Consider the following 26892-nt stretch of genomic DNA (forward strand, 5'->3'; position numbering starts at 1 on the left):
AATAATTGTACGTTGACGGATTTTTTTACGAATTTTGATATGGCAAATAATTCAAGAAGGAAGAATCCCGTATAACACGTCTATTATTTTAGACTAACCGTGGACCATATTAGACTTCATCAAGATTCATCAAGACTTAATCATATTCAATTATTGCCTGTATGATATAAAGCTGACGATGCTATCAACGCCGCCTCAAGCAGTACCTTTAACATATATATTATACATATCAACATAAAAGTTTTACTGATGCGAGACACAAATGGTTTCAAATTTAAACAAGACAAAAGCAGAGCAAAATGCTAACCGGCGGTCAAACAAGACCCCCATCCCATCCTTTCGATTTTTTTAATTTGAACTCATTTTGCCCAATGAAGTATAAAAGCCGTCTATCACCAGACTATATATAACATTCTCTAGGCAATATAACAACTTTAATCGGTAATACAAAGAAGGACCGCAGAAATCCGCACTTTAAACATGACTGGAACTGTAATATTTAAACCAATGAGATGCTCAGATTTTATCACGTGACCGAATTTAATCGTCGGCCATCTTTAGCCGCTGAAAACAAAACAATAAATTTGAACGAAACAAGTTAATTGTTGGCAAATTTATATGCAAAATGCAAATCTCAAATACAAAACACATATGAGGTAGAATTTGCTTTATCTATGGACCACTTCCTTCTACAATTGCAAGAGCAGAACCCAAGCTTTTTCTAAAATTACCAATGTAAACAAACAGGTGCGTGTTGTTGAAATCAAATTGAAAAGAATTTTATTGATATAAATTGAACTGTGTGTACTTTGTTTATACTTTCATTATATACACTATTTGTAATAGTAACTTGATAAATTAATGTGAGTTAACATATTCTGTGTTTTGTAGTTTTGGCTGAGATTCTTTTTAAAATGAATTTGTGTTTATACATCTGTCAGTTGAATTGAAAGGGGTTTCGTACTCAATCACTTTCGTACCATTTTAAAACTAAAAACAGGTAACAGGTATACTTTAAGCTCAGTATAACAAATATAGATGTACTGCTTTCCATAGATATCCTCAGCCCATCTGTCACTGGGGGTTTTGCCCCGTATCTCAGTACACCCTCTAGATGGCGGGGCAGGTAGTGGTGATCAGTCACTACCTCGTCTGTGTCTAAAGTTGGTTCACTGCGTAGTAGCCATAGCCAACTGGATGCTCTCTCTGCAGCTCTCCCAAAAGCGTAGACAACAGCCTCTCTGACTCATCTTTTGATGCCCATAGTTCCCACTTTTTTCCACACTGACTGTGATGGAAAGCCTCTACATCCAACTTCCACTGGGAAACCACGTCTTCCAACCCCTCTCTCTACATGTGTTCACCATGGCTTGATATTTCCCCTTCTTCAGCTTGTTCGCCTCCTCACTTCTCTCTTCCCAGGGTACCGTTAGCTCCATCAATACAGCCAGCTTTGGAGACCTCGACCAAATAACTATGTCTTGCCAAAGAGTGGTATGGGTCACTTCCTCGGGAAACTTCCAACTTTTCCCTAAGTCATACCAACATTTCCCAGTATTGAGATTCTTGTTGGACACCCTGCATGTTGTTGTTGTAGGATTCTTTTCCCAAAGAAAAATAGTTATGTACTGCTTTAGCTATGCCTTGGTGAGTTGTGTCACTCATTGTTGTTGGCATCATTATTGTGCACTTTACCTTGGCCATAACTCAAAAATTGTTTAAGATATTCAAATAAAACTAAAAACACCTATACTTCCTCAATCTTTGTCTTTTTAAACTAACCAGCCATTCAGGCTACTGTTATTGAAAATTTACAGTACCTGCCCGAAAAAAATATTTAACCACCAACTGATGTATGTAATTGGTAGACTGTTAATGCTCAAAAAGACAAATCTTTACATATAGAATCGTTTAATTGAAACATATTACACATGATACGACACAGGAATCTTTTATTTATTCTTTGCTGTACATAAATAGCATGTTTTCAATTTTGCTTCAAGCAATGTCATAGAAGTAAGTACAGTAAGAAGGAAAGCGGAAACAAATGTAGCACATTACTTTTGCTAATTATTGAGGTTTGACTGTAAAAAAAGAATAGACAAGCGTTTATTTCGCTGCACTCTTGTTTCCACCATTAACTACATTTTTTGCGCGCTTATGAAGATACATTATTATATGAAAAAGTTGAAAAGCAAAGTTTAACTCTAGACAGCTTATACTTTGGTAGTCAAGACTACCTGATCATACATCTAGGTGCCGGACTCTGAGATAAAAAGTTGAATAATTGTTTATAAAATTGTACATATTTTTACTGGTCAACTTATGTATAATATGCTTAATCAGTGCAGCAGTTACTTCCCTTTGGGGAAAGGCCAGAAGAGCTTATGCGATGGTAATGTGTACGTAGTATGTGCATCCGTGCGTCTGTAAACAATTGCTTGTGAACACGATACAGTCTTCAGTTTTGATTGTATCTCGATGAAACTTGTACAGTATCTAGATATCCATTAGAGCTCGGTTCCTTTCGAAAACCAGCCAGATCCGCCCATGCATGCCTAGATTATGGCCCTTGATAGTATAAAAAATGCTATTGTGTAAACAATTGGTTGTGAACACGATACAGTCTTCAGTTTTGATTATATCTCGATGAAACTTGTACAGTATCTAGATATCCATTAAAGCTTGGTTCCTTTCGAAACCTGCAAGATCCGCCCATGAATGCCTAGATTATGGGCCATGAAAGTTTTAAAGAAATGCTTTCTATTTTTAGCCAGGTCTGCATGAGCGAATTCTATTTTTAGCCAAGTTTACATGTATATGTTAATTCAAGTCTAGAGTTAAGGGAGACAATTTGCAAGTCTAGGATTTTGAGAGAAAATTTGCTTTTTGCTTCTGCAGTTGATTTTGTGAATTACTCTGCCTTGTTCTTGTTGAAAGCCCAAAGGCCATTTTTTAGCTTTAAGTTCTGTAGTTTGCGCATTCATCTTAACAAAATTGGTTGTGAATGTTTAAGTTATGCACCTGGTGTCATTACTGGCCACACCCAGGGTTCACAGGTTTGGTAAACATAAATCTGGAAAGGTTTGAAAATCTTTTTGTGTGTTCGTGCATCCATCTCAGCACAATTGATTGTGAATGTTTGTTCAAATTGATCAATGTTGTCCTAGGATGCCCTTGACTTTGACCTTTTGACCAACTTTTTTTAACTTTTAAAACTACAAAAATTTTTACTACGAGTACAGTTTTGAAAGCATTTTTTTTGTCAGATGACTTTTACTTGGCACATATTAAAATAGTTCATGCAACTAATCTGCTTACAATACTTCCTGGGCTCAGATGTTGAACGTGCTACGTTTTCAGGTAACCCAAACAAAACATAAACTATATGTCTGTTGCCTTTTACCCATACATACATGCTCTGGATTGATATGACCACAAAAGCCATGCCAGTAGAGCATAGGCCCTTTTGGGCCTCTTGTATTTGTTACTTATTAATTATGGTATAAACAACACCTCACAGATTGGTTATATATCTGATTAGTTATTTGTTAGGAAGATTTCTGCATTGTGGAAGTAAATATGTTGAAAAAATGTCATTTTGGGGGGTCCAAGGGAAAAGTCATTTATTTTGTAAAAGTGACAATGTTTTTAAAATTATGAGGATTTATAATTTCCTTTTGCTTGTGATCCCACAGAATGTACATTCATATCAATCACAGAAAAATAGGTAAACTTTTAGGATAATACAAATACTGAGTTTCATCTCATGAATTTCAATTTGCAATAGATTTGGATAAGCTAGTTAATTATTGTAAGAGTTTGTTGACCAAGGGAAATTAATGTAGTGCGCTGAATAATGATGTTTGTACAATCAAAATTCAGTGAAATATACAAGTAAACTGCTGGAATGTTTAAGAAAAATTCTGATTTTGTTGATAACATTAAATAATTTTGTGGTGAATGTGTAACATTAAATAATTTTGTGGTGAATGTGTATATAGATATAGAAGGTCTTTTGTCTTCCTTAATAAGTGGTGTGATTTTGGTTGGAGGAAAAAATAACTGAAATAAAAAGATATGTAAAGATAATGACTATTAAAAGGATTTATTGTGATAAAAACAAACATTTGTAGATGTGCAACTGTGTGATAATGTTTAATGGCACCATTTCATCAAATGATTTGTTGCATTTAAAATTAAAAAATGTCCTTAAATTACAAATAATTTCTTTGAACAATAATTATTTATTAAAAAAAAGTGAACTTAGCTTTTTTTGCAAAGTACCTTTAGAGCTTTTTCTGCGTAAACATTTTGAAATTATTGATAAAATATTTACTTTAGAGCTCTGTTTTGAGCTGTTGATGATGTTTTATCATTTAATAAATTAAATGTTATCAATTCCCTTTAGAGTGGCACAATATATTATTTTATAAAGTTTAAAGCAATTGACTTTAATGATAAACAAGAATACATGGTTTATGTACAGATTATAAAATATAAGCAATATTTCAGCCTTTTACTGTGAAATTTGTGGGCACATGTCAATCACTTAATATATATATATATACACTGAAAAGTTAATAAGGAGTATATATCAAGCTATTAATTTAAAAAAGATATTTATAAAGGCTAATATTATCCTTTTTATTATTAATGTCAAATGAGTTAATAAAACATGATAATGCATTATAATTAATAAATATTTCTGGCAGGCATCAACCTATAAATATTGTGCACCTTTAGATTATGCAGAATTTGTTTGTTGATAAAGCGCAATAAGGAAATAGCAGTTATTTTCATAAGATTGATTTGTTATAAGCAATTTGTCTCACCTTTTTAGTACTATGTATTATGATCCTAAAGAAAAGTCTATCTATAATCATAATGGATGTTTTATCACAAAATTATGATGAGCCATCTCACTTGAACGAAAGAAGAAAAGTAAACTTTTGGTAGCTTTTCTTATTACGATTTCTTTTATAACATTGTTGATATTTAGTGTAATAGTATAAAAGGGTTCAAGCTTACTGAATTCCTGTGATAAATCATTAATCGGCTATTATAAAGGAGGATTTTTAGCTATTGATTGATATATCAGATAAACTGTTTATAACATATTACTGCTCGTAATAGTTCTTTTATTTTTGCATTGAAACGAAAGGAATATATGCTTTGGTGCATTTCATATGTCTCTTAAAGCAATTAAAATGGATGGTGTTGCTGATCCACAATTGTGTTCCTTATTGATAGATTTACAGTGTTGTAGACTTGAAACGGATGCTCTTTTTTATTTAAAATAGAAGGAATTTAAATATAGGGAAATTAGTGAAAATTTAACCTGCTTTTTAAAAAGCACTTACAATGCAATTTTCATTAGTGATTGGACGATTAACTCTTGCATATTTTGAATTACCAAAGTTGATCGACTGGGATGCAGAATTGGTATATTGTGTGACTGACGGCTATTTCGCATCATAGGTTACTATTAAATGCTTGGTTGGAAATGATGTGGATTTATAATACCAGTAGATTTGTAAACTTTGGATGACTCGATATGTAACAGTGTAACCTTTTTAACGTTAATTATAGCGTTTTAACATACCATGAAAGGTTTTTTTATGATGTTAAACGTGGTTTAGCATTGATGAAAAAAAACGACGCAAAATTAAATGATGGTGGTTCTTGATGTTAATGTTAACACAAATAACAGTGGTTTAAAAATGGATAACATAATGAAACAATTCAGTAAAATGCCTAAGGATGTTAACATAATACAAAACAATCTGACCAGAAAGGAAAAACAAGTGAATGCGCAATACAATGGTAAAGACAGAAACACACATATTTGTGAACAGTTTGGTGACGCAACTAGAGACAGAGTTCTTGATGGTTGTGAGGATAATTTGGTCGAGAATGGGGATAATTTAGCAGAAAACTTGGATTCAAGTGCGAATTTAACTCCGGTTAAATTGGTCATTCACGATGCATGGTGCGGTGAGTCATGTGTTAAATGTACCGCTCGGGAAGTTGAAATCAAAGTTAACTTTCCAATTAGGGATTCAAATTTCAGATGCTTTTTGATATACCATAATTGCCCTATTGAAGTAGGGTGCACTGAAGCTTTGAACTAAGCATTTCATGTAATTATTAAAAGTTTTGTGTAGCTGTCCATAATAAAATAAGATAGCTGGTAAATAACCTAAAATACAAAACAGAAGCTTGTACAATACAAATAAAAAAATAGATAATTTATATTAATAATATTTTATTTTCAGTTTTTAGTAATAAAATATGATGGTAGTTACAGTGGTATACGTTGCATTTTTGAAAGTTTTCTGTGAGGATAAGCATTTTTTCTTCAAGAATGTAACATTTTACCCACACATAGACCCCCTTGTGCTTCTCTAAGGGCATTTGTGTCTAGGAGGACAAGTGAATTGAAACATTTGTGAATTGAAAATTAAGGTGTTCAAAAACAAATTAAGGCTGTAAAGAGAACGTAAAAAGATGGGGAAATGGGGGTTATCCCCATAAGTCAACAGGGTCTTAAAAGGAATACGTGAGACAGCTACCCATGAACAGAACTCATGAACTATTCATGAACTATTCATGAAGGTTAAATGGCCACCCATTAAGTCATGAACCATTCATGAATAGTTCATGGCTGCATTAGTTCATGAATGGTTCATGAACTCATCTTTTCACGATTTTTTGTAAAAGTGGCCATTTAACATTCATGAATAGTTCACAAATAGTTCATGCACTTGGTTCATGAACGGTTCAAGAAAAGAACATGAATCATTCATGAACAATTTAAAACATTTCGCGTATGGGGTATTTCAGCTACATTTCAGACCAATAGTACAATTCTTACATGTATGTTCCTCTTCAGAAAAAATATCATTAACCTGTCCATTATGAAGAGAATGGATGAATTAAAAAAATATAGAAATGAGGAGGTGGTGATACATTTTCATACTTTTCAAACTACCTGCACAAGAATAATTACTCAGTTCTACTCATAAGCATGACATTTATAATCTCCCTTGGTTTTTAGCCCCCGAAATAATCACATGTCATCATGATTTTTTATGATTTTTGCTAAGGAAATATTACTTCAGTGGATAAAATTGGTAGAATTCACCAAATATAGCATAGTTTATAGCTTGTTTGTTCCAATAATATTAAAGAATTATCTAAGCCTTCGCGTTGTTCTCAGCGTTATTGGCATTGATGTGGAAAAACTAATACATTGCTCGTTACTCAAAAAGGATCAAGATATTCAAATAACATTTGATACACTTCATATCTCTGACCATTTGCAAGGCACACATAACTCTTCCTTAATAATTGTCCAGTTATTGCCCTTTTTCATTTCTTAAAAAAACAGTGCATTGGGGTTTGCATTGTGGGCCCTTGTTTATGATTTGTGTTACAGGAATAATTCCATTGATCAGTAGAATCCACAAGATAAGTTATTTTTAGTACAATGGTATCAGTGCTGTGTACTTATGCCTGCAATACATTTTGCATACCATTTTTCCAGAGTTGACAATGTACCCTCCCCAGCAGCTTCATCAGCCAAGACGGCGGAAGAAACGCCCAGCCCATGGGCTCAAAACAGTGGAAGTCAGTCGCGGCAAGTCTGGATACGGGTTTACCATCTCAGGTATGCCAAGTTCATTCTTGTGACTAATAATATATAATTTGGTTGATATTGATTGCAATGAGACTTATAGATTATTTTTAGTTTGTCTGTTTTTCAATAAAAAAGGTGAGGAGAAAACAGTTTTGCCCTGTTGTTGTTGTAGCCATTGTGTTGTTGATATAGCTTTGTTGTTCTTGTCGTTGCCATAGGTGTTCTGTGAAAACCTAAATGTTGGCCATGTGTAAACCTTTAAAGAAATGAACATGTCCTTATTTTTACTATGACAATGTCCATAAGGTGGAACAAGTTTCATAAATCTAGTTTAAACTGTTGTTAAGGTCAAAATAAGAAAAAGAGACGAGAAAAGTAAAAATCTAACATGTGGTTTAGTTAGTTAGCAGTTTTTCTACCTATCTTTTTACATGCACTTTGTTCATGAAGGAAATGTCTTTTCAGCCATCGCTCTTGCTATTTATCAAATTATTTTGGCAAATGCAAGTTTAGAAATATTAATACTTGTACAAGCACTATTATCAAAACTTACAAAAGTGACGGCTTACATAATTATAGGTTTACAGGTTTTTACATTTAGTAATTGCAATGCTGTGTATTTACAAATGCATGATCATGTCCTGTCCATGTGATTAGCATTACTTACGTAATTCCAAATTCCAAACTGCTGATCAAGTAATTGTTAAACACTTCATGTAGAATATTGCATGACTTCGAACACCAGTTTCAGTTTTATTGTCTTAAAAGTTAACTTCCTTTTTAAGAACAAAAAATACAATGTTTTTAGTTTTAGAAGTAGGACATAATATTTTCCTCTTCCATGAAAAGATATTTATTTAAGCAAAGGGTTTGATATATATTTTGATATTAGGTCAATGTCCTACTGCCATCTATAAGTAATAAACATCAACATATTTCTGCATTAGCAACAAATTGACATTGATATCTTATGTTTTCAGCTACTTATATGTCTTCGGCACTAATAATGAGTTACATGAATTGCATTACATTATTGACTATAGGCAAAACTATTGAGTTTTTTTAGGCCCCAGCCCCTTTTTCCCCGATTGTCTTTTCGGGCTATAAGTTTACTTTTTAGTTTAGTAGTTAATTTGTAATTTCTTTCAGCTTGATTGTGACTAAAGCTTTTAGCTTATAGATTTACTCTCTAGTCCATTTTCTAGGTAGAAACCAGTACTGGTGTTGCTTTTTAAGAGACCATGAGGAAGTCCCCTTAGTGGGAATCAAACCCACAACCTCTTGGATGAGGGATGACACCTATACCACTAGACCACTCTCAAACCCACAACCCCTTGGTAGAGGGGCAGACACTAAACATCTAGACCACTCTCACTCTGGTGGGGATTGAACCCACAACCCCTTGGTAGAGAGGCGGAAACCTATACCACTAGATTACTTTCATCCTTTTAGTTTACATTTATATTTTCTGTCTTAGCTGTAAGTGAATATTAATGTAATTCGGTGCTAGATATAAGTCTTACATTAATGTTGTTCATCTTCAGGTCAGCATCCGTGTGTGTTGAGCTGCATTGTAAACAACAGCCCCGCAGACAAAGTGGGTCTGCGTCCCGGTGACTACCTCATCTCAGTAAACGGACTTGACGTCTCTCGACACAGCCATGACGATGTCGTCTGCATGGTCGGCACCTCCACAGGAACTCTTACCATCCAGGTATGAACAAAACAGGGGCCCACATTCATAAAGCTTTTTAAGTCTTTTCTTAACCTAAGTTGATTTCCTAAGATTTTTGAAGCCATATTGAAAAAAAAAGAATAATTGTTTTTTTTTTGTAACAAAAATATTTGTATATTCAATAAAATCAATGAAAATAAAGTATTTCAGATATTAATACAGTAGGTTATTATAAGAATATCACCAGCGAGAAACATAACTTCAGAAATTCAGGGCTCTCCCGAAGGGGCGACTTGGGCGAAGTGGCAATTTCAAATTGAAGTTAGGAGATGACTTAAGTTTTTTGATGAATACTTGAATCTAAAAAGTGTGAATGCAGATGGCAATTTTTTATATAAAAGTTTGTCTTTTTTTAAGTATGAATTTCATTAAGTGCGAAACCCAAGACAAAAGTATGAGTCCTTATGCAATAGTGTGAGCTGCTTAATATGAGTAAGTGAGGATCCTTGAAAATGTTGATTTTATACTTGTACACTGATAATTGATATAATCTCCCTCAATAATTGCCTTCTTTGTTGATCAAGAGAACACATTGAATCAAAGTCCACATTCAGTTGTTTGTCCAGCGTAATCATGTGACTAGTAAACGTTTGCATTGGTTTAACAATTATGAATATTTATATAAGGGACCTGGGTGATTTGGCATAACTTGGCAAAAACTGTTAGATATAATCATAAAACTAAGAATGTATATTACCAATGACAAAATGCATATATATTTCAACTTCATAAGACCTTTTTAGCAAATAATGGACAGAGACTTAGTCTATCTACATATGGGAATTGTTTTTATTTGTACATTCTTGTATCATGAAATTGGTTAAATAGCTAACAAAATTGGTTATGTAATGAAGGAAAAAAGTTATATTCTGTTAATACTATTGCTTATAATCTTGTTTTCTCAATTTCACTTGAACTCCACTATTTTGACAGCTTTACAAGTCACGTAAGATTATCCTATATTATCGTCCTTATCAGGAACAATATTATCTAAATTTTGATACATGGTATTAAGCAAATAGGGAAATTTTGTCATAATTTGGCTTTTGGGAAGTAGCCTTATTTCGGCCCATTTTGCATTTGTATAGAAAGTTAAGAAATCCTTATTTACTTACATGTCTATTTTTTTCTTTCTTTTTTCTTACTTTGAAATCATGGATATTTGTACAGTGTTTTTTAAACGATACAGTAGAATAGGTATGTATGAATGTTACTTTCATGTTTTGTGTATGTTGTTGTACCTACTGTTTGAATAAACGAAAATGTCCATTAAAAAAAAAAAAAAAAGTAATCTTTATGTGATGTCACTCTGGGGAAAACATTTTTTCTTTATGCAACTTGGTCAAATACAGAAAGCAGACAAGTGTTTGCATTGACTTAAGTTTTTCTGGTAACACTATTATATTTTTGCATATATTACTTTCTTGAGTGAGCATGAAATTGGTTGACCACTGGTCAAGTGAAGTGATTTTTAATCATCAAATCTGATCAACTGTTTCAAATTATTCATATGTATAATTTAATTGCTGATATAGGAAGTAACATTCATAGCAAAAATAACTGTGTTCAAAATTGAGAGCAGCCTTGTCTCGCAGATAGATTGGATTTGTTATTTTCTATATTAAGACTTAGATGTTAAATTGGCTGTTTAAGTGACATTCCTTTAATGCAAGGTCTCTTTTAATATCTTGCTGCAATTTTAAGCCGTAATATGAATTGCCATAATAAGCTTAAGTACTGCACTGGTAAAACACTTTCGAGGCCTGCTCAAATTCTAGATATAATATAGCCGACCTTGTCAAAAAATGATGCCAAGAACTAGTGCAAGAATTCAGGCTTGTGCATTTGATGAATGTAATTTTGTTACATGTTGAAACTCAATGATAATTATGTTATTGCTTTTTAGGTGGTAGAGAACTACAACAGCAGCGACTCCTCTGATGATGAACACTACCAGTGGGCCAAATCCAAGTACCGTGCCCGGCGTGGCCACCGTGCTGACAAATACAGTGAGAAAATGGACAAACTTCTCGCAGACATAAGCAACCAGGATCGGCATTGTCCTGATGGCACCAGCCATGACCCAACCTCTCGGCCTCTAGCGGGAATGGATAAGATTGATAACAATAAAAAAGCTGATCAATTAAAGGCGCGATCATCAAGACCACGTCTTCACATGCCAGTGGGCGCCGAAAATCATGAAATTCAAGCTGTGGGGACTAGTTATATTGAAGCGGGTGCTACTAACATGTTCAAAGTACCTTTTCAGAAAAGTATTTCGTGTTCAAATGTGCCAGCAACATCGAGTGTTCCTACGCGTAATAGAGTCGAACCGAAGCAAGCGTTCATTAAGAGCACATCTCAGGGACAATTTAATGCAAAACAAACACCAACGAACCAACATTCGTACCCTTCTCGATCTCACGCCACTCCGCACCTCGCTCAGATGTCGCGGGCCAATATGTACGACCAATTTTCTCCAAACTCATTACAGCAAATAATTAACCATTCACTACACTCGTATAGTGCTGCAAATGAGGCATTTATTATGAATGAAGATGAGACTGACAGCGACGACGAAGATGATGATGATGATGAAGAGGGTCCGTTCTCACCCGAAGGAGAGATGGTTAGGATCGTGGTGGGATATATTGGGTATGTAGTTACATGTAGATGCATGCATATAATGTGCTTTTTAATCAGACTTCTTTATTTAGTTTCGTTACCAGAAATTTTAGCTTATTTGTTTTTCGATGAAAAAATAAATCAAGGTATTGTGATAGTGTGGTGTTGTCGTCTGCTTCGTAATTCAAAAACAATGAACTTGGCCATAACTCAAAAGTCATTAAGGATAATTCATTTAAATGAAACTTGGTATACATGTTGCTAGAGACAATACACACAATATTAATATTATTTGAATTAGGAACAAATATTATATAAGTATTTATCTGGCCTTCTTATTTTTCCTTTATTTCTAGGAAAAATGGGATTTTAAAAATAAAATCACGCAACACAATTTTACACAGTCAGAAAGGTCCTGGGGGATGTTTCAATAACTGGTTTTAGTCTTAACTTCAATAATCTTTAATCTGTATTAACATCACAAATGGCAACACATTAAAATCGACAAAGATCTTTATAGAAACAGCCCCCAGACTTCCTTGGGAAAAAAACAACAAAGATATCAAGTATTGCATAGATTTGTGATTTACATAGTAAGCATTTCAACTGTAGTGTTTAATAACATCCCAATTTATTTCAGTTCACTTGAGATGCCGGGAGATCCGAGCCAACCGCATGTGAGGATACAGTCCATACGGAATGCTGTGCGAAGACTCCGAGTTGAGCAGAAAATCCATACACTTGTTCTTATGATCGTCACCCCGTATCGGGGCGTTACGCTTGTTAACATGAGCGGGAAGGAGATAGCTTTCTATCCCGTGGAGCGACTGGCCTTCAGCGGGGTGTGTCCAGACGATAAGCGTTTTTTTGGTATCGTGACGCTGCGGCGGATGGCAGACAACAGTGATAGTGATGGGGCTTCCCGAGAGGAGACGCAGGGTTGTGCGTGCCACATCTTCATGGTCGATCCTGAGCTAACGGCTCATAACGTTCATGCAACGAAAGCCAGGTCGTTCGGCTTTGATTGCACTATGGCCCAAGGTACACAGCGATGTGTGGAGTTTCCGCGATCAACTACACCAATAATCATGTCGATCTCAAACTTGTACAAAGACAGACCCAATACCTCAGTGGAAAATGATATGGAGAGATCTCAGGTGTTCGCAAATCCAAATAGACAGAATGAGCATGTAAGGACCAGTAGTAGTAGCAGCAACAACAGTAATAGTGACAGTGGTCTAGGGTTATGTAGGGATGATAATCGGCCCAGTAGGGGTGTGGGTGTGGTGGTTGAAGATCCGACCCCTCCCCCTGTCCCTGCCCGGCCACAACCCCCACCTCCTCAGCTTCCTCAGGTCAAGTGGTCGGGTAACACAATGTACTTGATGGATGGACCAGTGAGACAAGCGAGAACCTCAAGCTCCAGTTTAGACCAGGTTGATACGACTCATACAAGTAGTAGATCGACAGCTACTCCGAATCTAGATGCTTCAACAAGTCCAGAAATGTTAGCCTCAAAAGATAAGCTGAATGTTCGAGCTTTGCCTGGAAAGTCGCCAGGAAGAAACAGTTTGCCAGGTGATGGATTTGAAGACCAGAATGCAGCAGAAAAGCTGCGACAGGGCATGCAGAAGTTGTTACAGACGCGTCAGAAGACCTCACCTCCTGATCACACCAGCAGTGACACGGAATCCCGCAGTTCACATACGGGTAGCGATCTCACTAGATCAGCATCAGATAGATTTGAACGGCCCGTCTCAGCACCTTTTAAATACTTGTCAAATGAGCATCATTCTGATAGTAAGCTAACAAAGAACAAATATAATCACATAAAGCAGGACTCAGACTCTAGTCTTGCGGACAAACTGTCTCCACGGGCGTTTCTCTCGTCAGCATTTTCTCCTGTTGAGGGTCGAAATTCAGCCTACAAAAAGGGTCGGTCCAAATCCCGCCCCCATCAGGAAATGAGGTCACCTTCGGCCCCGCCAATCCCCAGTTACCATGGCGATGATGAAGACAGCGATGAGGAAGGAGTCAACAGTATTATAAAGAGGTAGGTTAGTTTATGCTTACATTAAGCCACAATCTATCATAAACATTGTTTGTAAGCAGTGGCTTGACTTACTCAGTAAATATGCTCTTAGGGCCGTATTAAAAACAAAATCTTAGATTAAACTTAGATAAAAGTGAAATCTGGCTGTTTTGATTGGACTTAAGATATACTGGCCAGTCAAAATACTTGATTCTTAGGTTTAGATCAAGATGATTTACATTGAATTTGGCCCCTGGGGGCCATTTTATCAAGAATTCTAGAAGTGATTTTGTACTTGGGTGAGATTTTCAGCTGTGAAGTACTTCTATCTAAAATCTCTAGGTATGAAATGCTGTTCCTTTCTTTTTACTTTTGAAGAAGCAAAAATATAAGGAAATATATTTCAAGCTATTTTCATAGCCTTGATTTCAGCGAAGAAGGCATTGGCAGCAACAGTGTCATGTAAAACCATTGCCTTGACCATATGAACTCAAAAAAAGTTCAAAATATTCAAATGAAACTTGGTGCACTTCTTGAAAGGTAGCATTTTTAGTGAGGGCTATTCCAGTTAAACATATGTCCCACCCCAGGACGGCAAAATAAAGAAATTCTGTAGGGGGTAGGTCTTTTTCTTAATTTGCTACTGTAGGGGGTGGTGATAAGTCCAATTTCGCTTCTATAGGGGGGCGTCATTTTCTTTTTTGCTTCTGACCGTATCTGCTCATTTATATTCACTGCCCGATGGTGAAATACCGGGTTTTTTTATCCATATAACATATTTTACCGAACGTCGTGTACAGAATTGGTTTGGATACAAATCTTCGCGATATTACGCGTCGGTTCCGCGGTACCGGAAATCAGAAGAAGTTGCGTCCCTTGACAACAAGATGGCGGAGGCGCCAGAATTTGTAAAGTCGTGACCAACCTACAAAATTGGCTAGAAACCAATAGTTGCACCGCATGTGTGGATACGTTTCGTGGTAAGTATACCAAATTGCAGTGTTCGACACTAACGGGGTCCCGGGATCCCGAGGACACCAGTTTTTCAGGAGGGACACCTGAACTTCGAAGTCCCGTATTCCGTCGGGACACTTTAAATTTCTGACTGATAAACGCTAAATATCAATAAATAAGTAGCATTTAATTAATTTATTACCTAAATTCGGGCTCCCTAAATTTCTTGACAGCACATGTCAAAACAATATTATTAATTATCATTATCGGACTCATCAAAGCGAAAGTATAGCTGACTATTTGACTATAGTTACGTCATGAATCTATAAATAAACAGGTCATTTCACAGGCGCATGCAGGTTAACGCTTCCGTTTTGTTGTTTACATTTTCAACAAGGTCAGAGCTGACAGAGATTTATTATCGGTAAAATACTTATGTGGAATTGTTTTGCTTATGTGTCAGAACCGCCCAAAAAGATGCCAACTCTGATGATACCTTTTATATAATATGATGCGACCTTTGAGTATTTACAGTAACATTTACGACACAAAAGAACTGCATCCTACATTCAGCATTCTTTTTTAATTGGCATTCAACTTATCAATATTCTTTGTTAATTTTAAAGACATATATTTTATGCCTTGATAAAAAATAATAGAAATAAAATTTGCAGGGTTTTATTCATTAATTCAATAAATTTATAAAATTTTATGACTTTTTGGCGCGAAAATTAACATGTATACACAATTTTTGGTCGTCTGCTCTTCCAGTATGCACTACGACTGTTGGGCAGTCTGATTGATTTATCAACAGCTCTACTAAATATTGATTGGAGTTTTCACAAGCCAGATGTAATATTCCTACAGTTTCTTAATGAAAAGCACCGACATTTGACAAGACCCTGAACCATGATGTATTTTATGCGTATTTTCCAAAAATCTAAAAATAGTAACAACATCAAGTTTTTGTTTACATTGTATCCATCTCTGTTTTTGACTGAAAACAAAAGGGACTTAGACATTCTCCCGCTTTTGAACCCAATCTACCAACTTAGAGACCAAAATATACCTCACTGCCATTCAGTGCTACTAACCTGTCATTACATGCTGCTGAAAACATGTATAATAATTATGGTGGTTTATACTTGCATTACAAATTGAAAAGTAAAAGGATGTTGAATTTAATATTAAAACAGGCTCAACAATGAAAAAATGTAAAAAGTGGAAGGGACTCCTAATTTCAGGAAGGGACACCTGATTTCAAATGTTGGTGTCCCTTCGGGATCCCTTGGAAAAATGGTTAGTGTCGACCCCTGAAATTGACAACAGTTGTCTAGAATTTTATTAGAAATCATAATTTGTACGTATTGCGTAAATGTTATAAATCCGAATGTTTCGTCCCCTTAACATTTCGACCACAAGTTATTTTAAGGTTGTATATAATTACATGGGTGAAAGTTTCAGCCTCATGTGGCTTAATATGCACTTATAGCAACATATGAAGAAACAAGAGAACCGTGGTGTGTAGGTTATAGTCCATATAATGGAAAATAACCAAATTTATTAATGGAAAATAACAAAATTTATTACAAGCGAAGCCCAGTAATAAGTTTTGTTATTTTCCATTACATGAGCTGTAACTGACTTATAGTTCACCCTAGTTTCTAAGCCAATCATCGAACAAGGCCGTATACAGCGTGCCCATTGGCTGCTCGAAGTTCATTTGGCGCGCGCCATGTCTGTTGACCTAGTTATAATAATTAACTTATTGGATGCAGATGTGATCTTATATGAAACCTATTCGAGCAAAGATTTGAAAATCTCTGGGTGATGATTGGCTTAGAAACTAGGGTGAGCTATAAGGTCCTATATAGCTCACCTGATCAAAGAGTTACAAAAGAGTAATTGCAAATAATCTTTGCATATAGACGTATAAAAAAATAAACTTCTCAAGGGGGTCCGAATTTGCTCAAAAAATATTCTAAAGGGGGTTCTTTTCTCATCAAATAAACTTCTGAAGGGGGATGGTCCATTTTGAAAGTGCCTTCCTGGGGTGGGACATATGTTTTACTGGAATAGCCCTGAACAAGGATTTGTTTCCCACACTTACTTTAACCATCTGTTTTTGTCTTGTAGATTTCAGAAGGAACACACTCTGGGACTGACTACCGACAGTATAGAACTCCTCAAGGGGGAGCACTCCATATACAAACAGGTAATTGTTATATCCCTTAGTTCCTTTTTTCATATATACTAAAACTTTAAAATTCAAAATACATGGTCAACACTTCCTTCCATGTCAAGGGGGATCACTCTATCTAAACCAGGTAGATCTTTATTTCTGGTTATGCTAGTAAGATCAATTAGTGATACACTTCCATTAAGATTTATGCTTTTGAATAGCATGTGTTTACTTGTGGAATTTTAAGAGAATGGACATATTCCTGAATTTCTTGAATTCCTTACATATTTAAACAATATTATCATTCTGAGAAATTAGTTTCCCATTTTCTTTATCGATACCTAATCTAGTTTCACAGTTACCTCCCTTAACTAAATATTTGCATTTGTAAAGTAAACATTCCTAATTTAGTCAATACTTGAATCGTTAGGCAAAATCATTATTTGCAGCTTCACTTAAATAAGAGATTAACCAAATCCTAATTCATGAAGTTTGATAATTAATTCATTTCAATCTCATCAATTCATTGTACATTTATGAATAAAAGTACATTCTTAAAACAATACATATAAGTGCATTGCCACTATATTAAGAGTTATAGGAGACTATCAATTTTATAATATCAATACATTCTTTTTACAGATAAGAGCAAAATACCCGTGCTAATCCAATTTAAAAAAAATGCTTTAATGCTGCACTCTCACAGATTGAATGTTTTGACAACTTTTTTTATTTGTGAGAGTGCAGCTTTAAGACAATGTTTTTATTTTTTAATTACTGATAGTGAAAATTTGTACACAAAAAAGAAATGGGGGTTAGATAATGAATCCACATATGATCGGATTATTTGTGGTCGGATTAGCAGAGCCATTTTACATATGACTTAAAGTGTTACATATTATATTTTATAAGAGAGATATTATCTACATAAATTCTAAAATCATGAGTGATCAGGAAATGTAGTCAAAAACATTTGATTTGTTGAGATATCATAACACGTTATTTTTATACATTGGTCAATGTTATTTCGTATCTGACACATGAATTTTATGTGGTCATTACCAAAATCACCAATTATTCTAATGAGAATACTATTATGATCCCCCCACATAAAGTTCATACTATTAAGGGAAAACCATCATTGTGTAGGCTGTTCATTTGATTACATCCAAGTAAATTGAAATATGTGATTGATTTCCCCAATTCTGTGTGTCAAGTTAGACACAAGTTATTGTCCGATAGTCGTTAATGTCAATTATAACCTGTAATGATATGATTGTTTGTACTTATGGCTATTTTAGGCCAGAGGAACAGAATTATTAGATTTTCATCTGTAATCAATTTCTGGTCTGTATTTTGAAGAGAACATGTTGAGGTACAATACAATTGTGATAACTCGAATATTCGTTAATTCGAGAACAATGGATTGGTGGAGGTTGTGGCTAAGCGCAGACCTCTATTTCTTTGACTTTCAAATTAAATATACTGATAATAACCGGTTGAGATAGCTTTAAAGTGGTGTTGTGAAAGACTTAAACTTATGGAATAACTAAAAAGTCATCAAAGATATTCAAATGAAACTTGGTACACATGTTGCTAGTGGCAATTTGATCATGTATATCACATGTATTCGAGCAAGTATAGCAGCCCATAATTTCACTTCAATAATTGTTTAATTATGCTCCTTTTTTGACAAATAAAATAACAAACTTTTTATTTTTGCTATAGCTTAAATTCGACATTTAGGATATTCACATAAAACTTGTGTTGCAAGAGACACTGTTAGCATGTTTGTTGCAAGATCCATAACTTTGGCTTTAAAAACTATTTAGTTATGTCCCCTTGTTAACTCTTATTTAACAGAAATAATGGGCGGATTTGATTATGAGAGAAGTTAAATTGGCACATTTTCACCAATTTAACATCTCTTCACTCAGGCCAAAGTTTGTCAAATAAAAAAATGCTTTGGCAGGGAGTTCAGATTTGGTTAAGTTGGAATAAGAATCTTAAAATATTATTTCCGTGGCCTCGTCTACATGCATCAGTTTGACCAGAGCTTAATAGGATACTTGTTAGATATCGCCTATGAAGTATTATATTTTTGTGGTTCTTATAAGATTGTGCTACATGTATAACGCTTGGAACTATCAGTCATTCATCCTTTTCCTTGTCATGAAGCCGGTATGTAATTTTTTCACAGACATATAGAAGCTTAAATTGCATAAAAAATTTTTTTTTTTATTTATTGACATTTTATGTTTCAAATGTTGTAACATTAAAAACTGCAAGCTCATTACTCTGTTTAGCAATGTGATTTATGGAATCCTACCCACAAATAAGCTAGGTCTCTGACTATTTTCGTTAAATTTTGTTGTCCGGTGATGCCATAAAATTTTGTATCATCTGGAAAGGAATATTGCTTTTTTATTTCTAATATGTATTATAAATGACCAAATGCCCCCCCCCCCCCCCAATTTAAAAAAAAACCACCCACAACAACAGACTTTTAATTTAAAAAAAAAGCTTTAAAATTTTATACAAAAGGTTACTTAAATGCCATTTCCAATAATGGCAATAACATTCTTTTATAAAGTCTAATAAAAAACTACCATACTTATTTTTAAAAAGGATTTAACCCTAACCAACCAGTTATTATTGTTTGACCTGACTTGAAAATGTGTCAATTAATGCTCAAAGTGTTTTCATTTCAGCAGATTAGTAAAAATAAGTGAGAAATTTAGTTTTATTCATTCAATCTTTTTTGTGTCAATTATTTGGGTGTAGATAATGGTGAAACACTTGTTGGCTTCTTTTGTTTTGTCTATTTTTTTGAAGCCCTTTTATCTCAACTTTTAAGTAAAACTAAGACTGAATTTTATCTTAATGCATCTTGTACTTAATGTTTCACTTATTTATACAACTTCATTTTCAAATCAAAGCCGTAAGGGAAACAGTGATTTTTGAGTTCCTGTATTTTTTTGTTCTAAATGGACTAAACAGCTCAGAAATCCATGTTGATTATAGGGATTAAATCTAGCTTTTATTGCGCATTTCCTGTACAAAATAACTGAAATCGGAGACATTCATAATATCAGTAGACTGCTCAATTTCCTTAACATTTTCACTGAATTTAAATAAATTTTATCTTTTCAATTGAATGTGATGTATGTGTTATTCGAATGGTTTAAGGCCAATTTATGTCAAATTTTAACTTTTCGTCATATATCTATTTGTCAAGCAAGCTTTGATAACATCAGGAGTTTAAGCCTGCATTAGATTGTCAAGCTTATTTAGTTTTCTTAAGAGTGGTTGGGTTGGCTACGTCGGTTGTGTGTATTCATTGAGTCATCTCTCATGATAATAGTCTTGTTTTTGGTGTAGATGGTTGACTTTTATAGAGGGAAGTTTAAAATTATATTAGAAAATTGTTTTTAAGTGATATCTATGGTAACTTGAATTAGTAAGTCTGGATTATTGTGAAACAGTAATTATTGTCATAACTTAGAAGAAGGAAAATATTTATTCTAACAATAGATTGTTTTATGATTAATGCTGTCTTATTCTGCTTATATGAACAGTAGCTGCAAAAAAGGTTGACACGGTTACATATCTTAGTTGAACAAAATATGAGGAGCGGCTGCAAAAAAGTTATTTAGGCAATGTGTGTTACTAGTGTAACTGGGTTGATTGAAATATGAGAGTAGCCACCAGAAACTGTGCATGAACATATAATATAGTGGAGGTATCACTGTGAAAACGGACATATAGTGATAAAAATATCTCAGTAAAACTGGGATAAGATAAGCGCCTTTCAGAATGATGAGGTATCAGGTGACGGTAAGTGCAGTCAATGTTTTCTTACTTCTCCTGACCTGTAAGTTGATTGTTGAAAGAAATGACATTTTATGTTAAAAAAGTTCAGGACAATGGGGTTGAATATTCTCTCAGTATTTGTTGTTGTTTTTTGAATCTCAAAAATTATACTTTTTTCACATAAACGACCTCAAAATTCACAATCCCATGGATTTTTCTTTCTTTTATTAAACTCTACAATTAGTACAGGCTCTTAGAATGCTTCAAACCATGCTTAATTCCTTGATTCAAACCAGAGAGCTTCAGGGAGTTTTGCCACCTGTGAGCCCTGGGTAAATCACCATTTTAGGCATTTTGTCCTTAGGCCAAAAAAAATAATTGTTTGTTTAGGGTAACCTTCCCAAAATTTCTAGGTAGGGTAGGTAGGGATTTTTTTTAAAATTTTTATTATTTTTTTTTTCAAAATTTGTCGTAAGTTCAGAGTGTTTTCTTGCACATGGCAGTCTTTCCTACATTATTGTCATTGCCTGACTTTGTTTTATGATATATACAATAATTCTGATTAAAATCTGCATTTATCCGCCCTTCGTAACTCTCTATTCGCTAACAAATATTTTTTTTCAGAAACGGAAAAAAACAGTTAGGGTCGGCGCATTTGTATAGTTAGGGTCGGGTTACCTGAAACGGACATATTTTTTTTTAGGCCTTATTATCGTAATTCTACAGGCTGTCTGCCGCATGAGAAAGTTACACCAGCACAAAATAAGATAACCAGCCTACCAGTTCTGCACTGGTAAATATCTTTCGGGATTGCTCAAATTTGGAATTTATGTAGCACGGCTTATTAAAAAGTTATGTAATAGTGTAAAAATTGAGTGGTGTTCAGCAATCCAAAGGTCTTAATTGTGATTATGTAAGATGTATAGGGAACAGTAAAAGTAATTTGAGCTCCCATTGAATGATAAATAACTCGGTGCTGCTGATGTCAGTGAAAAGAGAGATCTATATTGAAAAAAAAAATGAAATGATGTTGTGTTCAAAAACTGAGAATTGAAAAATTGGCACCACATTTGTGGTTTTTTCACATTTTATGTCAACAGGAACCAAGGCTATGACCATTTTATCTGATGTCAATCTGGCTTCCCATTAAGCAAGACTTTTTTTAAGCAACATGACTCATATTTCATGAGGATATTTAAACAGGGAGTCTCCATACATTGTAACTTCAATGCATAAAAATGCCTAGCAAATTGTATGAAAGGTTAAAGAAAAAGTCACAGTGGTTATCCAATTTATTTGTTGTTTTAACGAAAAAGACATTTTTGGTGTTATTTGATGCACCAGACAATTTTGGGTTTTGTAATTTTCATTTACACAGGAAAACTCGAAAATAAACTTAGCAATATCCTGCTGTCGAAAGTTTCTTATGGGATCATTGAATAACTAGGCCCTTTTTCGACGGATAAAATTATAATTTGTTTTGCGAAACACTTTGCTGGAGACATAAGAGCAAACACTAAACATTTATAAGGTTTTGTTGTCTGCCTGTGTTTGCTTTTAAATATTCTTACAAACACTTCAAACTCAACTAGGGCCGACCACACGTAAAATTTTATCTCATGGAATAAAAATAGATTAAAACATAAACCCAAACATCAGTGAAATGTTTGCAATGATTGTATGATTATGATCAGGTATATAATGAATAAGAGACATATATATTAATTTACACTGTTATAAAAAAAATAATGTTACAGTGTATTAAAAAGAGATTGGCCCATTTTTTCTGTTGGTTCAATTCTGGTTATCTCCCTTGTATTGTTATTAGGTTATAAGGTTTTATTATTTTGACAACAAACTTGCATTGTAATAATATTTATAGTTCTAAAGTGACTATTCAACAGCTATTTTGAAAGGAATTTGGCTTGAACAGCTATTTGGAAAGGAATTTGTCTTGAAATCATCCTTTGTTGACAATTCTGTTAGTTCAATTCTTGTTACCTCCCTTGTATTGTTGCCCATCATATGAATGTTTAATAAATCATGGTTATTATTTTTTAGACAACAAACTAACATTGTTATATTGCAGTGCTCCAGCTAGGCCTTAATAGCAAGGGGGGCACCCTGCTGCCCTTTTCTGGCACACTGCTGCCTTTTCAAAATGCCCCGCTGTGCCCTTTATTGTTTGACAGAGACGCCTTCGATGGTTATGAACTATATTTGATATTTATTGGACATTTTGTCAAGTCAATGTTCAGAAATAAGTATAAAAGTAATAAATATACTTAACTTTGACACTTAACTGAGGATAACAGCTAAGCTATTCATAACAAACTATTAGTATTAAAAGTAGTTACAACACATAAACAATAAGAATTGAACATTAGCCCTAAATGCAAGTACCCAATTACGGCTCGTTCAATGCCCATTAAAAGTGCCCTTTCTGACCTAGCACTCTGCCTTTTTTAAATCCTGGCTGGAGCACTGTAATACTATTAATAGTTCCAAAGTGACTGTGTTACAGATAATTTGAATTGAATTTGTTTTGAAATCATCGCTGTATTAGTTCAATTTTGGTTATCTCCCCTGAATTGTAACCATTTGAAGGATTGTATTATTTTGACAACAAAACTTACATGGTGATAATATTATTCGTTCCAAAGTGACTGTTCAACAACTTTTTTGAATGGAATTTGTTTTGAAATTGTCGTTGAAAATGATAGTAAATACTTTGTCATTTTGTTTGTTTTAAAATTATCTATTAAACCATTCAATATCGATTGACATTCACTAAGGATAATCCGGTTAAGCTAGCTTTGCCGAAAATGCATTCATTTGGCTGACTTTTGGTAAATCAGGATTTACTTGTTTGTGCAAACACAGATCTATTTTCCTTAGGTCTTCTGAACAAGTTCCAAAATGTTAATGCGTACCTGATTGACTTAAAAAGTTAAGAAGTAATTTATGGTACCTCAATTTCAGTATAACTTCCTAGTTCCTAGTAATTTGCATATAATATGTTCTTTTTGTTAACTTTTGTTATCTTGCTGATAAGACATTGTTAAAATAGCTATATAAAGAACTAAGAGAAAACCATATAAAGAACTTTTTTAACAATTTATAGCCTTGTTTTCTTGTTTGAATGAATCAGGTTGACCTATTCATAAAATAAACCATTACCAGTACTTAATTTAAATGGAAAATGGAGACGTATCTGAAATGAAACTTCTATAATAAACTTAACAAGAGTATATATTAATTTTGAAAAAAAAAAATATTCCAGATAATTGCCTTATAAGAAAAAGTATTTGACCATAAATGTCATAAATCTACTGCATTTTCCCCATTGACCCCCCCCCCCCGCCAAGCCCTAGCTACCACAGTTAAGAAACTTCAGCGGATTTCTACACAGCTTTTGTCTCCTTGACCAAAAATGTATAAAAAGATAACTCATTTTAACTCTTCTCAACTAGTGCATTATATGTTTAATGCCTCCTGGACCCCCCCCCCCACACTCACACACACACACTCGCAAAATGTTCGGGGATTCTTACCCATTTACACCCATTCATGAGACCACTTCTGTTGAAACACATTGAATTATGTTTCTTGCGATCTTTTCCATCTCATTTGTCTTCTGTTATGTATTAAGTTAATAAAAACATGAAACAGGAGCCTTTTTACCTAACAACTTATTCTGTTGATTAATGTTATTTTGATTGTCTTAGCAATGATACTAACATTTAATATATAAATAAACAGGTATTCTATTTGCCCGATATCTAATTGGGCAATGAAATTGGAAAATGAATAATATCAATTATTTACTTTATTAGCGAAATGTTTAAGGGGGTATATAGTGAAGGCATGCAAATATTTTTATTGCGATAATAACCCTCGCTATTTGATTAAGCGCCTTTCAAGATTCAAGGTATAGATATCACAAGATTGGATTGTCATCTTATGCCAATGAATAGAGAAGTGTTTTAGAATCGTTTTATACGCTGAACTATAATAGTCTGGAATATAATTTATTTATATTATCCATGTTCATTGAAAAAGTTGAACATACTTTTCAAAATAATGTGAAGGCAGTACAAAGAAATTATCTCATATTAATTGTCAATAAAAAAACTGCCAGTGTTTGTTTCAAATTTCGCAGACAAGTAATTACAGTTGGAAGTGATTTTGTAGTTAAGATAAAAATATTCTAGCTAGGATAAAGCCTTCGAAAGGTCAGCGAAGATCTATCTCACTGGATCCCCACTGACGGAGAGAAAAGAACGTGTCAACAAAAGTTGGATCTTCTATTCAATCCTAATGGTCCTGTGGACTTAGTTTTGACATCAGCCAACACCAATACCTGACAAACTTTTCGTGAATCTCTGCAAGGTGTTAGACAGGATGGGCAATTACTGCTATTGGCTAAATTTATCCCAGTTTTAGTATGGGATTGATGATTTCGGAAGGACCTGTAATTTCAGTAAGAATTTTGACAATGTGAAAGGTCTGATCAACCATCTTTTGTGATACTTTTTGTTGGAGAGGGATTATGAATGGGAGATGCAAAGCTTCCTTCATTCTTTTGTGATTTTATCCTGTCTTGAAGATCCATGGTATCATTCACAATACGGACTTGAATTTAATACTTGTATCATAATGGATGTTATATGACGAACAGTTTTATGTGAAATCTTTTTTTTTTTTGGTTTGAGTTGATGGTTATAAAGCATTTGATATATATTATTGTGTGATGTTATTACGCATGTTATTTTAAATGCACCAATTGACAAGCTTGTATGAAACATTTACATGGAGGAAGTTATTGAAGGGAAAGTCATAAAATATTTCGTATTTATGTAAATTCAAAGTCAAGACAGTGTTCAGTGTTCATTCATGCACATTCAGACATTGCAAAAAGTTTGAACTTCTTATGAAACATGCATAACAACCCGTTAAAACGAAAGGCAGCACCGAAACCTCCCATGACCTCTGTGGTAAGTAAGAACTTGTTTAACATATGTTGGGGAGGATGATTATGGATGGGATTTAGTTTTTTTAGGGCCTAGTATAGCAAAAGTATCATATGATCCCATTTTCATTTCAGTTGGGGCACTTAAACTGACTGATTTTTTTAATATTATGATATTTTGTCATACATGCATTCATTCAGATAAGATAGTTCCCTTCGATCACTCTACAGCCAATCAGCACTCAGAGTAACATGTACACTATTTTGTTTGTTTTAAGCGAGATGACTTAATGAATTCATTCAAAGGGCTGTGTTGTGATGTCTTTTTCTTGCAAGAGAACATGTGTTGGGCTAGATGACTTAATGGATTCAGTTCATGGGCGTGAGGTGATGGCATCTTTTTGCAAGAGAACATTTGTTAGGTTAGATGGATTCACCTAGGCTAGGTGGATTACTGTAGGTCTTGGTGATGTAATGTAATATTAGGCAGTAGCTAGTGACTATATAGTGGGCTTGTTCTTAGGGCTGTAATTTAAGGTTATGTGACATACTGGATTCAGTTCTTAGGGACATGACACTGTGAGACCATAAGTCTGGCGGACCTAGTGGATTCCGTTTTTACGGACGTGATGTGATGTCTCCTTATTGCAAGAGAACACATCATATCAGATTTGATTAAATATTACTGATTTATTGGCATTCCTAAGGCAAAGAATGAAAGAAGTCTATCATCTGAATTGAGTTGAGGAGTAGAGCAAAAGTGTTCTATTTGACTCTTTATTCAATCTCACAAAGAACCATATTGCTTTCACACCTTGGTATGTATTTAGATGTTTGGCTAAAAGAAGAAAATTTAACCACACATGAATCTGTTTTGAATAAGTTTGACAAAATAAGCATCCATTAAATTTGATCAAATGTGTGGGGGTACAAACCG

General features: G+C 34.2%; 1 protein-coding gene across 1 annotated transcript in view; it reads left to right on the top strand.

The window, feature by feature from the left end:
- Positions 1-570: 570 nt before the first annotated feature.
- The window catches only part of LOC128211203 (regulator of G-protein signaling loco-like), a 60091-nt gene continuing 33769 nt past the window's right edge, over positions 571-26892 (top strand). The window contains 6 exon segments of the mRNA XM_052915701.1: positions 571-747; positions 7550-7672; positions 9187-9356; positions 11284-12032; positions 12643-14055; positions 17125-17203. Of these exon segments, the coding sequence (XP_052771661.1) occupies positions 7558-7672; positions 9187-9356; positions 11284-12032; positions 12643-14055; positions 17125-17203 (2526 nt within the window). The 5' untranslated portion in view covers positions 571-747; positions 7550-7557.

The sequence above is a fragment of the Mya arenaria genome, chromosome 12, assembly GCF_026914265.1.
Source record: "Mya arenaria isolate MELC-2E11 chromosome 12, ASM2691426v1".
Lineage (NCBI taxonomy): Eukaryota > Metazoa > Mollusca > Bivalvia > Myida > Myidae > Mya > Mya arenaria.